This window comes from Pangasianodon hypophthalmus, chromosome 2, assembly GCF_027358585.1.
Source record: "Pangasianodon hypophthalmus isolate fPanHyp1 chromosome 2, fPanHyp1.pri, whole genome shotgun sequence".
In the NCBI taxonomy this organism is placed as follows: domain Eukaryota; kingdom Metazoa; phylum Chordata; class Actinopteri; order Siluriformes; family Pangasiidae; genus Pangasianodon; species Pangasianodon hypophthalmus.
In genome coordinates, this window is record NC_069711.1 from 16,671,012 (window position 1) to 16,690,321 (window position 19,310).

At 37.2% G+C, this 19,310-nt stretch overlaps 1 protein-coding gene across 12 annotated transcripts in view; it reads right to left on the reverse strand.

Moving 5' to 3' along the window:
* Positions 1 to 19,310, reverse strand: part of ptprfa (protein tyrosine phosphatase receptor type Fa) — a 206,338-nt gene that overhangs the window by 120,849 nt on the left and 66,179 nt on the right. For all 12 annotated transcript variants that reach the window (XM_053232122.1, XM_053232121.1, XM_053232120.1 and 9 more), the window contains exon 2: positions 4,548 to 4,700. In XM_053232122.1, coding sequence (XP_053088097.1) covers positions 4,548 to 4,638 — 91 coding nt within the window. In that variant the 5' untranslated portion in view covers positions 4,639 to 4,700. The remainder of the gene's footprint in view (positions 1 to 4,547; positions 4,701 to 19,310) is intronic.

Below are 19,310 nucleotides of genomic sequence, written 5' to 3' on the forward strand. Positions count from 1 at the left end.
ACACTATCAAGAGCTGTGTTTCTCCAACAATCTTCCGTTACTCTTTACTAATGTCATGTCCATGCAGTGTGATTTACATCAATGCAAATTTTTTTTTCAATATCAGATTCCAAATCAACTATTTATATTTATATTAAACCTGGCACTTGGCCAGAAACTACATTTTGTGTTAACATTACAATACAACAAGAAGCTCATAAGTCCTAACCGATTGTACCAACTGGCAAAAATCCTTGAATTCTGTCGAATGAGACAGATTTTACTTCATATGAGAGAAATTGTATGAAATTAGGCTAACCTCACATTAACAGTATGCTGTTTCTGTACAGTAGGTGTGTGTGTGTGTCAGGAGATTATGTGTAGAAAGAGGAACCCTTCTTGTTGGTGAGCTTCTTGTTGTACTGTAATGCTAACAAAAATGTAGTTTCTGGCCAAGTGCCAGGTTTAATATAAATATAAATAGTTGATTTAGAATCTGACATTGAAAAAAAAAGGATTTTGTTTATTTTATAAAATTATTTTTATTTTAATGTGCTGTGTTGTTGCTGATGTTTTAAATGTGTTGCCACAATAATAATGAATAATACCTGACACTGAGAATAATGTGGTAATAACAACATATAATGCCAAGCTCAGTGGTAATAAAAAGAAAATAACACATAATATTATCTAATAACATAGTAACAAAGCATATGTTTATAAATAAGCAAATAATTATAAATAATACACAAAAATTGGTATTAAAACACTACCACTACTACTACTACTACATATATAAGATATATGCATATAAGATCTAATATATATACATTTGTAATTCTAACTGAAAAAAATGGCAAAATATTAAGCTTTTAATGGTCTTAACAACAAATCATTGGTCAGGAAATTACAAAATTTTGTACACACAGACATGTGTTAGTTTTACATCAAACTTTTTACTCCTTATCATGATTTTCCCTTTGCATACAAGAAGACTATATAAGTGAATTTCCCTGATTCGAGCCTTTCCCCAAACAATTCACTGCAGCAAAAGTAAATGAGAAAATGGTGGCACAGGAGCGCTCAGGAATGCATTTGTTTAATTCTTGCTAATTTTCTGACCAATGATTTCTTGTTAAGACCATTAAAAGCTTAATATTTGCCATTTTGGGCATGGCCCGTTTTTTTTGCCCAGGAGTGTTTATATCTTCTACAACTATTCATAAAAGCTATTATAGCCCCTCTATTCCTTTATCATGGCATGATGTTTTTACTGCTCATTTGTGTGTTTTCACACTTTGAGACAGTCAGCTAATCATCTACCTACACTTAAATCAGTTAAGCTCCTTAAATTAGATTGGTTCCTTCCACTGAAAGCTTGTGAAATGCAAATGTGCTAACAAATGCAACAATGTGATCTGCTAATTAGATTGCAGTAGCTAGCACACACACACACACACACACACACAGACACACACACAGAGAGCCAAAATTCAAACAAAACCAGATACAGCTAACATGGTAAGTGCAGCCTTCTTGCTGATAAGACGTGTGTGTGTTAGAGAGAGAGAGAGAGCTGTAAGGCTTTCTGTGCGCTGCATTTCATTAAGACAATCCATTTCCTTCCCTCTAAATTGCACTTTGATGCACTGAGACACTTCAGATCAGCCCTGTCTCAAACCCCTCATACCTCACCATGTGCCCATTGGACTTTATTAGATCCTCTGGAAACCAAATAACGTCTCACACACACACACACACACACACATACACACACACAAAGGGGTTAGGAATACACTAATGTATTTATACTTACACTGTTAGCTCCTTTATCCATTTAAGTCTGCTGTCAGGAATTAATCTTTACTTAGACCATATTGGGACTGATGGAATAAGGGAGGGCAATACACATGCATATGTGGGTGTGTGTGTGTGTGTGTGTGTGTGGAGTTCCCTAGAGTTTAAGGCTCTTAGGGAGGTCAGGTTGGACTCAGATGTTCATCATCCATCCCTCATACAATACATGTTTAGAGTTCAGTGTTCGCTTTTTCAGCTTTGCACTGGAGCTACATGTCTAAAGCAGCTGATAAGTATGGATGTATGCTTGTATGTTATGATTTTGCCTGTTTTGTTATTTGTAGTCATTTTCCTAGATTCATGGGTTTTCACTATTGACTGTAGATGTTCCAGTATTGTGCTTCTTTTTCTTCTTCTTCTTCTTCTTCTTCTTATTATTATTGGGTTATTAATATTGTTACTGTTCTTACTAGTACTAACTAGCAATCACCCCTACAATTATTAGTCTCTAATACTGGTGTTACTACTGATATCAATATTGTTATTTTTGATATTGTATGTTAACAGTGTCACTGTATTTCTGCTATATTGGCAATGTTCTGTCATGCTAAAGAAAGAGGGAAGAGAGAAAGCAAGGAGGGGCGGGGGGGGGGGGGGGGGTGTTTGAGTAAAAGTGAATGAGAAGAAATCAGAGAAGGACAGAGCTATGTACACACACTGTTTCACCATACACACAGAATGTTAGTTTGTGACTGCAGGCTTTTGGGTGAATTATTAATGTGTAACAATTTAAGGTGCTATAAAAAGCAATTGCGGTGACATGTGCTTGCTGATTCAGACATGTTGCTCTATGATCACAGGTCAGGGACGTGATAACATAACACAAGCTGTCATCTTTATTATAGCTACCACTGTCAGCTACCACTGACCCGACACAAAACTATCAGTTTATGTTTTTATTACCTAAACTGCTGTATGAAGGAGCTCTGAATTGCATCTTTGGGTTTCTCTTTCCCAGAGGTTGAAAAGAAAGTCAGCATCCTAAATAACTGTCTTCTACTTCTAATACTGTCACAGATTTCATTAGCAGAATTAAGCATGGTGCTAATTTGAGACTAAACTCTTTGTCATTTAGTAGCTTTAGATCACCGTATAATGAGGCATAATGCATTGGGCTGAACATTAAAATTAGAGTTTAAGCAGAATTACTAGCTCATATAATTGTAATTGAAAATTCTTTGGAAAAAGTGTGCCAATTTTTTTTTTATGTTAGCATACTAAATTGCTAATGGGTACTAATGATGTTGCTTTTGATATTTTCGTTTTCATTAATTTAAATGTTGTTTTTATCAAGAGGCTATTTTTTCCCCCACAAACTAGCAGACGTAGCAGAAAAGATAAAACTTACCAGCACCATGTTTAAGCAAATAAATCTAGTTGATATATTTAGGACATGGATTTTGGGTTTGAAAATACATTTTTTTTAAGAAAAGTAAAAGAAAGTTAACATGTTTATCTGCTGATTAGCTACTAATAATGTCACTGTTCAAATTTTTTTTCTGTCATTTTGCATAAGGCTAATTTGTACCAAACTTTAACCATGAGTTACCAAATTTACCCAAAATAATAGAAATGTGCTCAAGTAAAGACAACTACTAACAGGGTACTATATTGCTAGTTACTAATGGCCGAATGCTAAACAAGATTTTAAGTTGTAATTTACCAGATTTAGCAGTGAACCGCAGGGGTGTACCCATAATGCACCATGCTTAATGACAAAATGAGCACTCAATCTCATGCTATACTGGTGGCTTTAGACTTTATTGTTAGCTACATTAGCCTGGAAGCTAAACTGCAGAACTAAAGAAGCAAGCACCAGAGATGGATTGACTACGTTTCAGTTAAGGGAAACTGTTTCCCTTTTATTTTTTTCCTTAAATCCTTTTTTTTCTTTAAGTGGTGTTGCTTGTAACACTTCCATACTGGTTTTGCCCTAGAATTCATCTGCCTCGCTAGGTATGTTTACACGCAAAGATTTAAATTAATCCAAACCAAACTATTTGTATAAGCTGTGTATACAGTATATTCACTGTAAACCTGGACACAGTCTATTTAAATGTTATAGTGTCATTTAACGTGTGAATTCTGTAACAAGTGCATCCTGATTGATTCTGTTTTGAAATGTTAACTTGTTTCTGCACCAGACTACTTGTGAAGCCACCATGTCGGTTTAAAATATTTAGTCTTATAGATTCCTCCAGGTAAAGCATTATTAAAATGATTACACACCTCTTGAGATAAGGAAGGTTATGCAGATTGACCTCAGTGGGTTTAGGTGTGTGTACGAAGGTGTTTATTCTGATTGCACTATCAGTCAGATGATTATCACATTATTAGGCTGTGTGTAAACATGTAAGCAGGGTTATTGAGATTTTTCCAGTGCACCACTCTCTCTGTCTTACACACTCATTGATTGCTGAACACATTTCCATACTAAACAGTGTGTGCCTTTGTGTGTAGTAAATGGGTTTCTGCAGTGTCGCTGAGAGACAACACACTGCTCAAACACAAGGGCTGTTATTTGAGTTTGTTTTGCCAGCAGCAGGAGATTGTCATTCTTCAGCACACTAACACACACTAATGCTCTCTCCATGGAGACACACACAACAAGATGAATCTGTTTGTGCATAGGAGACTGTCTGTGTTGCTATGCTTGTGTGTCTGTGTTAGTGTGAAATGTGTGTGTGTGTGTGGTAGTTTGTGGTACTCACTGTCTCCCCGTATATGTGCAGCGAGTCCGAGCAGCAGCAGCAGGCCGGCCGCGCTGTGGAAACGAGACGACCGTGTGTGATGTGGCACCATGACCTGAGCTCACACTCCACACACCTCGACTCCTAGCAGCTCACCGCAGCATCGACACACACCTGTGAGTGGGAGGCACAAACACACATCAGAGACACACAATAAACATCTGTGATACAATTTCCTGTTATCGCTGACATTATAACGACTATAAACACCCTCGCCAATCTCTCCTAATATAACCTCATGTTACAGCTTTACCTCTGACTGTTACAAAGCACTGACACTGGAGACTCCTTCCAAAAACTGTTGTCTCATAGAAAACCTCACCATATCAATTATTACACACATTACACACACACAAAAAAAAGCAATTCATGTTTTGCTTCTGCCATACAAATCCTTGTGCAATTGAATATAAAATTAGAACATATAACAGAATAATATATTAGAACAATTGTGAAAATTAATCAACACCTTCTGACCAATCAGACGATTTTTTTGTTCTCTTTGTTTAGATTTGACAGATTTATTTTTACTAATATAGGATTGTCTTATATCAACGATATTGTTTTGGCAACTTAACCTTTAAAAAAATATTGGAAATACTACTAATTGAGAATGCTGAATACTATAATTGTCTTATTATATTTACTGTACTGTTATATGACATCACTCGAGCTCATGCAAATGACTGAATGATGTCACTGCGCTAATTAAATAAAGTGCTTTAAGCGTAAGTGTAGCTTAGTCACTTGGATCTGGAACGGCTCTCGTGGGTGTTTCTAACACAGCTGCCCTTGTCTTTAGGGACCTGCCTGTACTAATAGGGTGTTTTCTGAAGGTTATGACCTCTGGGTGACCCTCCCCCTTTGTCCCGGTCACTGTGAATGATTACAACGTCTCTCATGCCTATTAACCAAGACAGGTAATCAAGATAAGTGCGAAATGCTAACCTTTTATTGAATTAGCCATTTAAGAGCAGACAGATGCCATTTCACACAAAAACCCAGACAAAAGTGGATGAAGATTAGCAGCAGCTTGTGGCATAGTGATTGACCTGCATAAATATTTACAATGTGTCTGCATAGATTCTGAGTAATGTGAAGTATTGGTCAAGTCTGATAACACACATGCAGCTTTACTGGAAAGAGAACACTGCTCACAATACATGTGCATAAACCTTTGATATCGCTGCTACACACGTGTGATGGACCATGTGCCCTAAAGTGGCACTTTCAACATGATATTTATTACTAATGTACTATTATTCACAAGTCATGAGCCGATATACTGCAATATTCAACATGCACAATATTATTATTGTCACCATCTATGCATTGAATAGAAATTGTTTAAGTCAGTTTTAGACTGTGTAATTACAGTGGACTTTTAAGATTATTATAAGATGATTCCAATAAAATCATCGAATTCTACCACATACTGTGCAGTAATGCGTGGTGTCAATGTCAGAATATATGAGGAAGATCTTAGCAATATATCTGCGATTAAAGAAAATTATTATGTTCTGCTTACATCATCAATCAGCCAATCAGTATTAGTGGCTCGCATGAACAGAAACACTTTTCAAAGTGAGCTTGAGGTAATAAGGATGTTTTTTTCTCCATTAGCATGTTTCATTTATGTTTTGACATTGCCACTATTTTATTTGTAACTGTGCCGTGAGTTATACATCATCCTATGCTGTAGTGCTTTGGTGGCTTTTAGATGAGTGTTGTAGCAATGATCACACAATGTGAGATTTAAAAAAAAAAATTCTGACAGCGCCAGAACTTTTTCATTGACTGTGTTTGGTCACAATATCACTAAAATGCCCAATCTCAATTCATGACTAAAGAAATCTTTTACAATGTGCGATTTTATTCTGCGGCAGCAAAACTGTTCCAAAAATCATACAGTGTAAACCTGGCTTTAGCTGAATAGCATTTCTGTTCCTCAGATTAAGTCTGCCTCATTCTGTAGACACTCATCTTCTTAAGGTCTGTATTTTAGACAGACCTGAAGAAGCAATGTATGTCTTTGTGGAAGACAAGATCATAATTGTATGCACTTTTATAAATGTTTGAAAGGCCTGGCAGAGAGTCACTGTGACTAGAGAATACATTTACAGAAGTTAAAGATACTTAATATCCTGCTATTCAGTCAATTTTATATTGTGATAATATTGTAAACCATAACAAAATAGATAGACAGTTACTGTGTTATGAGTATTTAATATTGGCTCATTTCTAATTCCTAAGATCTTAGACGTAAGAATAACATGACAACAGCACCCTCCTTTTCCCATAATGCTCTATGTTTAATCAGAACCTTGGCTGTGTGTGGTCTCATGAGAGCTGACCGTGTAAACGCGGCACACATAAATAACACACCACGCTCTCTTACACCATAGTGAGTGAGGCTCTGGAGATCCCACAGCATCTGTTGAGAGCATAAAGGAGAAGAGGCAAGCGACTGCAAGAGTGTGAGAGCATGTACAATATGGCTGCAAATCTCCGCTAACATCTCCACACAGATGGCAAGGCAGTCTCACACCGTCTCACCAAGAGAAAATACTAGAATAACGCTGAAGACCTTCTCCTGTCTGTGTTTGTCCTACCAGGCCATTAGCTCACCTCAAAAGGTCTGCTTTCCCTACTGTTAAATGACAACAGTGAGTTTCAGTACAACAGCATCGTTATTACAGTGTTGCTTTGCAATTGAAGGGAATAAATAATTAGATAGAAAACAGAAAAATTCTGGGGCTGCTCAACATGTGAATGTTACCAAAGAGCTGCAGTTGGTGGTGGAAAGAATGCAGAGCTTGTTGGATTATAGAGATTATTTTATGAAGATATGTTAGTGTCAAACATCACAAGTTTACTCTTGGTGTGTGTAAATTGAGTTCATATGATTCTCTGATTGAAATCTGCACTCTAATAAATGAATGGATCTGGATTATGGAGTGACAACTGCTTTCGGAAAGCTCACTCATGCCTTTAACATTTGTTACTAATGGAGTAATACATAATCACATAATCCCCAAAAGAGAAAAATCAATTTCTAAACATAGCCTCTGCTTCTACTGTGCTGTAGGTCAAGTGATAGAAAAATCTAACACAATTAAAGACATGCTTGTTAAATGCTAATAAAAAAGTGTACCTCTAACATCTCCATGATTGTACCAGTTGTTGCTTAATATAGATATTTGATATTCAGTACTCAAAAAGCCAGCTATGTTCAATATTCAATTAAGTAAATGAAATAAAACAGGAGCCGAAGGGCAGAGAATGAAGAGCTTATTTAATCCTGTCAATATTATTCTTCTTCAGTTATCGGTCCAGCCACTTCATTTAAATCCCACAAAATAGAGGTTAATGCATCCATACCAGGAATTACCATCGTACTTGGCTGCAGGCAAATTGAATGAGACATTTACTTCAAATGAAAGCCAAGGCTGGAAGAGTGAGAGAAGATAAAGCCACTACTCCAAAATTTCCTGGAAAATGGTCTGCAACTCAGCACTCTCTGAAGAGCATTCTCTGAATGACTGGGTTAATAGGTGCATGCTTTTATGTATACTTTTTTTTTTTTTAAGCATTTACGCATTCAACACATAGGGCTTACATGCAGAGTACAAATATTATGCAAATTAAATACCTAAATGTGATGAGGTTTTGAAAGAAACATCAAAGGGTCAGCTGTCTATCTAGTTTCATTGTTGTTTTTATGTACTTCATTTTAATGTACCCTCCTGTAAAGAAAATGTGCCAAAGGTTGGAAGGATAAGGTGACGGAGCACCCATCTCCTACACTTACAGCTCTCTTTAACTGCTGTTCATGATCTTCCCATTCTGTCCTCGAGATAAGCAGTGTCTCTGATTAAGATGGTGTCTTCTCCAATCTCCTCTGGTAGGGAAAAAAAATCCCTTTTCATGGACTTTAAAGGGACAATACTATTAATTAATTAATGAATTAATTAATGCACACATGCATAACTCTCACGCAACTTCTGAACAGTTCTTAAGTTCTGTGATACGATATGTGAAATTTCTGCACCAAATCCTCACTATTTACACTTAACTCAACTCTGAATTTGGCCATAAATGCTTTAATGTGATTTCGGAGGGAATATAAGGGTTTAATGAACAGCTAGGGTTAGCTTTTTATAATTTTTTAGGGTTTTCATCTTGTAACTTTTAGCATCAAATAACTTACGCACTACATAAAGATGTGATAACAAATTAATAACTAGAACGTCCCCCATTTTGCTATTTTCCAGAAAGAAATGACAACAGTCTGACCTTTTATTTTCTATTGGCTCATCTTTCTAAAGTTTGTGAAGTTGATGAAATTTTTGGATCTCTGCATCCATTCCTACTCAAGAACAGCTGTTACATTTAGTCTGATGGCTCTTTTACACTTTATATAAATATGGATATGAACTTAAATTTGAGTTGTCTGTTAATAAATACTATTACACGTAATCTTACAGTTATAGACAGATGAAGTTTTAAAATGTTTCTCTAGTTTTAAAATATATATAATATATTTATATATTATATAGTTTTTATATATATATATATATATATATATATATATATATATATATATATTTATATATATTTATATAGTTATAGTTTTTATATAATATATAGTTTTAATATATATATATATATATATATATATATATATATATATATATATATATACACACACACACACACATATATATGTATTTTATAAAGCCAGGACACTGTTTAAATATGAAGCTCTTCATCAGTAAGCACTGACTGGTTTTACTTCAAAATGGTTTTACACCAACATGAAAAAGGTTCAGTGTTCTGGATTAAAGCCAAACAATAACTGGTAATTTTTAAAATAAAGTGAATAAATTAAGATGAAATATTATTTTCTCATCAGCTCTGTGTCTCAGTGCAGCGTTTATAGCTCAAGGGTGGAGTGCAAGAGGACTGATATCTTCTCTTCACAGATGGGAAGAGAGGAAGTCGAGTGCTGAGCATCTCATCCATAAAGAGACACACATTCCTCGGGGTGCGTTCCTTCTTCCTCTTAATCCCTCCTTCCATCCATCCGACCCGAAAAAAATGTAGAACGAGTCAATTCAAGGGAGAAGTTAAGTAATGGTGCTGGCCACGCCTACAGGGATGTCCATTTGATGTCTGAATCCTATTTATTTTAAAATGGAGTATACACACACACACACACACACACACACACACAAGTCTCCATGTTGGAGACTAATAGCGCTCATGAGTAGCAGCCAGGTGCATCACTTTCCTCCACTTAGCCCCTCCAGCTACACAATCCTGCTGGATTTGTGCCTTTCAAGTGTCATGCCATTGAGTGAGATATCTGTGCCTGTAGCAAGAATGTGTTTGTGTGTGCGTGTGTGTGCGCGTGTGTGTGCATGGGGGGGTGTTTAGGGGAGGCCAACCAATGTCCCTATACAGATAGGAACATTTGACAGGTTTGGTGTGGGAATATTTGGGAGGTCTGCAGAAGCAAATTACTTTTTTTTAAACAAAAATGTGCAACTTTAATTAAACAAACAATATCAAACAAACAACAACAACAACAACAAAAAAAACTAAAACTAAAAGAGACAAACGGAGATTAAGGTTATAGGGTTGGATTTGGGTGTAAGATGGCATTAATTATCTGCATTAATAATTATGTGAACTTAAACAAATTTTGTGTAACTACTCTGCAATTTTCACTACCTATACATTAATTACATTAGTACACGGCGATTACTACTTGGATTCTTCATATACAACCAAACTGATTACATTTTGTCAACTAATTCATGCACTGCATTCTTTCATGAGTCTTCATGCTGAGAAAAAGCAGTGTGTAGTCATTTTTACAGAGACATGGAACACACACTGTTAAACACACTCATCTCTGATAATGTACCAACACATAATCCTCACTAAATCTACAGACCTTTTATACAACCTCATCTATTGTACAAGCCAGTTGTGTACAGCCCATAAACCCATCAGAACTGCACGGGTCGCATTAACACACACCATGTCAACAACATGGATGAGAAGCAGATGAGCGTGACCTTGATCTGATCCTGAGTAACAGATACTCATCTTTGCCGCACTATATCGTACGTTAGAGAGCTCGTCTGAACACACTGCTTCGGGCTAGAGGATGTATTTTGTTTTTAATCAGGATCATGTATCCATAGGGAAAGGTGGAAACACGAGAGAGAGAGAGAGAGAGAGAGAGAGAGAGAGAGTGAGAATGAGATGGAGAAGGATAAACAGAGAGTGAGAGAAAGAGAAAGGGAGGGAGACTAAGAGGGAGCAGGCTATTACAACGAAATAAAGTGTCAACGGAAAAATTAATGGTGCAATCGCACTAAAAGGGGAAGAAAAAAATAGGTGATGGGAGCAGGCTACATGGAATAACACACACACACACACACACCACGTTAATCTCCTCCACTCTCCGTCTGGCAGCTGCCTCCACTCTGTTCTCACTTGCTGTAAATGTTTGCTTAACAGGTTTATTGGTGACGCCAAATAAGCGACCCAAACATTTCACTAATTTCTGACATGCTTACATATTGTCTTACGGCTAATGCCAATCAAATAAATAAATAAGGACTGAGTGGCATTCTAATACCAGGGGAAAAAGGTTTACATGCAATTAAGGTGAAGGAGATTAATATAAAAGGGAGCGAGGGTGAATTATTAATTTGATATCAATCCCCATCTGATGACACAGAGTAATGAGGGAGATCTAATACAATAGCAAAGAAGTGATAAACAACATGGGTATGAATCGAGTTTGGAGGAATAATGGAGGTAAACATTTAAACATGAAAAACTCTCCTGAGTTGGGAATAAAATCTCTATTTGTATTGCTACATTGGAATTTGCTCATTGCACAACCCAACACGCCTTCTCACATATAAAAGGATCAGAGCACTGGGTTCTCTTCAATGGGGAAGTCACCGAATAAAGGAACAGTATGACCAAAAATAAATGTTATACAATTTTCCACTTATCACAAATGTAGTCAATCACCCAAGACATGTTTGATGTTTGAGGTTTACTTATTTATATTTGTACTGCAGTCCAAGACTAATGTAACTAAAAGGTGGTGAAAGCTTCTAGCTTTCAGATTGGCTGCGAACTGCAAGCCAACCCCATGGTCCATGAAGCATAGGCAAAGAATCCAGAATATTTATTTGTTTGTTTGTTTTTGTTACAGTACTAGAAATCACAATCTATTTTCACTTGAATTAAATAGATTTAATCCAAAACTCAATAACTTAAAAACAAGTACGTAGTTAAATAATGTCGATAGAAATTTCAGTACATAGAATAGTATTGAACACATTTGAATAATGAGCCTTACACTGTATTTGAATAGATGGTGTTTATTTTCTCTGAACCAAAAAGTTTATGTTCCATTTTCTCCATTTCTTATTTGCACTCCCAATTGTGCACATACTCTCAGTATAAGGACGATCACCATTTCCATTGATCATCGCAGCAATGAAGAGAAGATCGATTGGGAATTTGAAAATGTTAGTTATTCAGTGTCTTCAGAAAGTATTCAGAACCCCTCACTTTTTGCACACTTTATTGTATTATAAATTTAATTTAAAATGGATTACATTAACTTTTTTGGCTATTAATCTACACATAATAATTCATAATGGCAAATCAAAAAGAAGGTTTTGGAACTTTTTGCAAATTTATTAAAAAATATCTCATTAGATAAGTATTGGTTAAGGCACTCCAAATTGAGCTCAGATGCATTATGTTTGCATACAGCTAAGACACCGCTAGAGTGGCTTTGGGACAAGTCTGTGAATGTTTTTGAGTGGCCCAGCCTATGCCTAAACTTTAAAGCCATAAGATATTTGTGTATAGACCTGAATATGGCAGTTCACAGATGCTCCCCATCCAACCTGACTGAGCTTGAGAGGATCTGCCACAAGCAATGGAAGAAACTGCCCAAATCCAGCAAAGCTTTTAGAGACTTACCCAAGAAACCTCAAAGCTGTAATTGCTGCCAAAGGTGCTTCTACAAAGCAGGCTACTGAATGCAATGGAGTGGATTGAAATGGTTAAGGGACATTTAGGCTTATATTGTAAAATAATTATGATGATCATAAATATATGACTGAATCATATTGTTCCAACTTAGTTCCCAGCCTAATAAAAGAGGAAGTGAAAGCCGCTTTATATTAGGGTTAAGGTTCAAAGGGTTCAACAGCCTTTTGTTATAAAAATGGGTTTGTTTTTGTCTTGCAAATTCTGAAGGCTGCACTTATAAAGATTGGAAGCTTCAATTAGCACTCTTACTTTTCACATAAAAGGATCAAACAACATCCTGATGTTTTTACACATGTAGCAAGAAAACCTGTATGGTCATTTGGTTACTGAATGACTGCATCTGCCATTGAGACTGTGGTTGAAACCCAAAAGTCTCGCCATTCCCATGCTACTGCTCAATTCCAGTGCCTGAGTGTTTTACAGCCCCATTCAGACAAATCCAAAGCCTCCATAAACCTGTCGCTGCGCTCAACGCACCAGACCGAACACTGATCTACGGCCTGCTACACCATAATGAGTTAATGATTAGCCAAGTGTGACCTGGCCTTCTACTGCACTGAGCTAACACGACTCAAGTCTGTGATGGACTGCACGTACAGCCATGTAACTCCTCCACAAGATTCAAGCACATAAACTATACTCAACAATCAGATTTATAATGACAGAAAATCTATATCAACTTGCTTAACAAATCAGAAGCAAACATTACACTGATGTTAGCGGCTAGGCCAAATGAAGACTTCAAGTCATCTTTCACTCTCATGTAAAGGCACAACAAATATCGATAGATAGATCAATGCTAATAGTTAAACACCATATACATTGACGCTAGAAGTTTTGGGATGGCATGGAGTTTAGCAGGCCCTCCCATGTTTCAAGAATATAAACTTGGGTCTTCACCAGACTGGAAGTGTGCTATGCCATGATCAAAGGAGATTCCTGAGGACCTCAGAAAAAGAGTTATCGATGCTCATCAGGATGGAAAATGTTCCAAATACATTTCTTAAGAGTCCACTGAGAGTCACCAGTCCACTGTGAGGCAGATGATATACAAATGGAGGAAATTCAGCATCACTGTCACTCTTCCAAGGAGTGGCTGTCCAGCAAAAATCACTCCAAGGGCATGGTGAATAATATTAAGGGAAGTCACAAGGAAGGTGCCGTCCCCAGGGTAACATCTAAGGACCTACAGGCCATTCTTACATTGAGTAATGTCAATGTTCATGAGTTGACCATCAGGCAAACACTGAACAAGAACGGTGTGCAAGGAGGAAAGCACCACTCTCCAAAAAGAACACTGATGCCTGTCTGAAGTTTGGTTAAGACCATGTGTATATATATATATATATATATATATATATATATATATATATATATATATATATATATATATATATATATGTATAGAGGAAGAGACTGGAAAAGAGACAAGAACAGACTGAGCAAGAGAGAGAGAGAGAGAGAGACAGAGAGAGAGAGGGACAGACAGAAATAGACAGACGGACAGAATAAAAAAAGAATTAGTAGGATCGGCTTTTCAAAAGTAAGGTAACACATACACTATATGGACAGAAGTATGTGGACACTTCACCGATCACACCCGTACGTGCTTGTTAAACATCCTATATATATATTTAGTCCCTGCTTTGCTGTTATAATAACCTCCACTCTTCTGGGAAGGCTTTCTACTAGATTTTGGAGCGTGGCTGTGGGGATTTACCCATTCAAACACAAGAGCATTAGTGAAGTCAGACACTGATGTTGGGTGAGGAAGCCTGAGGCGCAGTTGGTGTTCCAGTTCATCCCAGAGGTGTTCAGAGGGGCCGAGGTCAGGGCTCTCTGCAGGCCACTCAACGTCTTCCACTTCAACCTTTGCAAATCATGTCTTTATGAACCTTACTTTGCCCACAGGGACACTGACATACTGGAAGAGGTTTTGTCCCCTTAGTTGCAGTGAAGAGAAATCTTAATGTTACAGCATACAGAGACATCTTATCTAATTACAGTATGTACTTCCAAATTTGTAGCAACAATTTGGAGAAGGCCCACATATGGCTGTGATGGTCAGGTGTCGACACACTTTTGGCCATATATTGTATGTGTATGTACTCCTGCTAAAACTCCCCATGAATTCAAATTGCATTTTAGTGCTTTTAACAACAGACAGGGTCACAAAGCATCTTTACAGAAATCAGCCCACTGAGACTCAGACGCTGGAGTGAACATGGTGGTTCCTATGCGTGATGCTCATAGATACTGTTCTACTTGTTACCATATTGCTTGCCCAAATCTCACACAATATGAAGTTCAGTTAGCTAAGCTACAAGTTATTCGAAAAAGAAAATGCGGCTCAAATGCATTGCCCATTAAACAACAAACATTAGATATGTGTTTGTGTATCTAACAGGGTTTTAGCTAGATAGTATTCTTAGACCCTGACCTATTTGTACTAACGTGAGGATATGGGTTTTCCTAAAGACCGACTATGGGTCTCTATAAATAGCAGCTCTACTACACTGACTCAAAATTAGTCCCGAAACAGAAAAAGTAAGGATACATCCAACATGTGAGAAAACCTAGCTGCAAAATATGGACAGGACTGTAAGAATTACCCACAGTAAAAACACTCACGCATACACATGCACACGCACACATAAGGGTCATTATATTGACGGTAATGTTTAATTACACTGACAGAGCATTCTTTGACTCTTGGAGCATAATCATTCATGAGATGTGTCTGACACTCCAATTAATAAAAACACAATGATCAATGGCACTGTGAGGGTGAGAAACTCGAGCCAGCCATTACTGCATCCACTCTGCAATTAACGCAGTGACAAACAGCCATGACGTTAGGATGCTTTCACAGGGGCATCCGTGTCAGTTTCATACTACAAGATTAAGCTATGCAAATTGAACAGAGCTTTCCCTTAGTGTTCATCAGCAGCAACCCAACAGCAAATTCTAATGGATGGTGGTTACAATAAGAAAACCTGTAAAAAAAACACATACTGAAAAGTACATACAGTTAGGTCCAAAGGTCCAGGATTCTTCAGTATTACAGTGATCTACAATGATAAGATAGACACTAAAAATGTGTAGAATACAGTACACTGCTGCACAAAGTTGCACCATTACCAGGATTGCTATATATGCATAATTCCAGGACCTGGAGCAAAACCTGCATTGATGACCAGCACATTTTAATGAAACCAATCCTCATGATGGTGCAGTTGCTAATAAATCCACTCTTGGTACAACACACCATCATCTCACACTGAAATACATAGTCAAGCAAATACAAAGACTGTGGAAACTCTGAACCGCAAGGTGTGGGGAAACATGTTGAAGTGTTATTTTATTTTGACTTAATGACTTTTGAATGTTATTTCAAGATAGTATATCATTATTTCAACTTAATATCTCATCCATGCCAGGTGTCATGGTAGCACTGAATACGGCACAGAACTATGATACCCATCAGCCCCTGCACATTATCACCCAATCAGGACACTCACCATGTCACATGACTGTTTGCAAATAAGTCATGTTTAGGGTTAATGAGCATTAGTATTTAAGTACTGTCCTGTTATCACTCATTGTCTAGCTTTTGCTGTTGTTGAATGTCACAGTCCACGTTCATCATGTCATTGCCATGCATATCTAGCCCTTGTTTGTTCTGTTTCATGGTCATAGTCTTTGTTTTCATGTGTTTCACTCTAATAAACTCTAATCTGCACCACCTCCACTACTAATACCTGACACCAGGTATGTTTTCGGGATAGGTTCAGGATCCAGACCAGGATAAAGCAGTTACTGACGATGACTGAATGAATCTTTCTTTTTTTTTAGACTTAATAACTCGTGAATCTTTATTTTGACTTAATATCTTGTTATTTATAGCAAGGGAGTATGTAATTATTTTAACATATCTCTTTATTTTGACTTAATAACATGCTATTTCAAGATGTTATATCAACAATGGGATTTATTATCTCATTAGTATGGCTTAATAGCCTGAACTTAATAATAGAGAGGTGTACGTGCCACCCCAGAAGAGTACAGAGAACAACACAGCTAGCTGAAATATTAGCTAAAGACTTGCTGATGTTTTTTTTTTTTTTTAAGGGCGCAACATGACAGGCTAAATAGAATTGTGCGATATGCATCCTCCAACCCTATCCCCAGCCACCAGAATCAACAACAACAAAAAAAATGCATAATGTTATAGCAACCACGTCAATTTCAAGTAAGTTTTTGTGTTAATTGTTGGTAGTTCTTGGTAGGATAATAAACTCTTATATATTCTGTTGAACTGATAATGCACAACAGCCAGATGGACTAAAAATGTTCCTTGTTATTCAATGTCTTTAAATGATAGCTTAATTACAGTAGATGTCAGAGACTCTATAGCCGTCCACTTTTTGAGACAAAGCAGTCCACCAGCGGTTCCCTGGAGTCATCACATTGCTCAAACTAAATACAGGATCTATGTCTGGCCATCACACACTAACAATAAAGCTGTGTGACACAAATGTCAAGCTGCCAGAGGCGCAACGAGACAGCAGCAGAGATCTCTCAGCAAGCACCAGGCCAATCAGGCACATCACACAGGCTGTCTGGACACACACACTCCAGGGCAAGTGTGTGGTGCTGGTGGATCTGGTAGGAGCAATGAAGACAGGAGCTGCTGGAAGTGACAGTCACTGTCTTTACTCAAACAGCTAAAACATACACACCTGTGTTTTTCACCTGCTTTATCAAACTCAGTATTTTGTCCCTGCTCTCCAGTGGACAGTGTCAAGATTCTCTCAGAGCCAGCAGCTCCCTGACAGTCCAAAGCTGAGGCAATGACTATTCCCTTAATTTAGAAATAATTTCTGAAATATTTGTCCAGCTCCGACAGAATACTTTTTGGGCTTTGACGCATATTAATATAACCTGATAGTTTTCAGTTAGAAAACTTTTTACTAATATTTGGCAAAGTGCTTCTCAAATTCTGGCAGCTCTCATTAAAATATCTGTTCAGAGGGAAAACTTTGGAAGCTGTGAACAGGCAAATAACATGGACCACCAAGATCCAACCAAGCAGGCCAGGGAGTTGTTTCTAGGTGCCTGTCAATCATGCTATGATTATACTTTTGCATTTTCTTTCAAAAGTTCTAGCCTGGAAATGTGCTTTAAGGGCCTAGCTCAGGATTGAACACTGAATGCAATTTCAAAACAGCTCGTTCTGGCAAAACATCTGACTTTACCTTTAATGCTCTAACTGTCTTTTAGAAGTAAATTTTATCATATTAAAAAAAAAAAGTTTGCTTACTGCCACTGAAATGTTATTCAATCAACAGCAAATTGAAACATGCAAATGTCAGCATAGATTACATAGCAATATTATTTTTTGCGGAAAGGCAGCTAAAATAGACTAAATTACAAATTACAACTGTTTAACTTTCACCCCTGTTTTTTCTTCATTTAGTAATCCATAAGTAACGGGTCTCATGAAATGAGAATGAGGATGCTGTTTAAACATTCTTATCTTGTCTTATTGGCTGTAATGATAATAATTAAATTAAATGAGTACACAACTACTAAACACAATGCCACACACAAAACCTATTCCCTCTATTAGCCTGCTAACATGCTAGCTGTCTCAAATTTGAGTATTATAAGTACTAAGAGTTCTGTATATCACCGTCTGCTATAGCAATATCATTGCAGAATGGAAGTTCAAATTTGGTTTGTCGTCATTTAGTGAATCTTCATAATTACTGTGCTGTGCTCTTACTTTGTGTGTCCTTTGTTCCTGCCTCTGTTTCCTACCCATATGTACTTGTGCACTACATCATATTCAAGATGGCATTTAAGGGCCCCCAGGGTGGATGTGGCAGCTTTGATCCTCAGCCACAATGTTTTATGGACAATGGTCTAATTAAAACTCTGTGTGATAAATGACCAGAGTACAAGTTGCTGGTTAAAATTACACATACAGCTTAGGAATATTAGTGGGTTGTGGTCAGTGTACACCAAGATAGGTGAGGGCCATGGAAATTTTTAACTGTCGCCAATAGTAAAGCAAAGGCTTAATAAAGCTTTAGACACTCGATAGACTGTCATGAAGCAACCGATCAACAGATTCCTAACAGCAACGTGTCAAATGATGTTTATCTATCTTTCCACAACATGCTATGAGACCACATGGACTTATTTTGAAATTGTGATAGGGCTAAGGAAAAGTTCCCAGTGCTAAGATGATCTACTAAACTTCAAAGTAGACTATCCAAATAAAGTGAATGCAACATGGAGACATTGATAATCTGTCGGATGTGTATAGATTATCTACTAAAAATCATTAACCCTAAACTGGACCATCTAAATATAATGAAAGAAAAAGGTACAAGTCAATAGACTGTTAGGATAGGCCAGCTGATAGGCTGGTTGTTGACAGTCACCTGACAGGGTGTTGACAGTCCACAGATGGTTTAGTGAATGTACAGCATCTATACAGTGGACTATCCAAATAAAGTGTTACAAAAATAACAAACAGTATTATCACCTTCTTTAGCATCCTCCTAAGGGAGGATATCAGCAGCACCTGTTCTGCTGGCATCCACCTCTAATTTA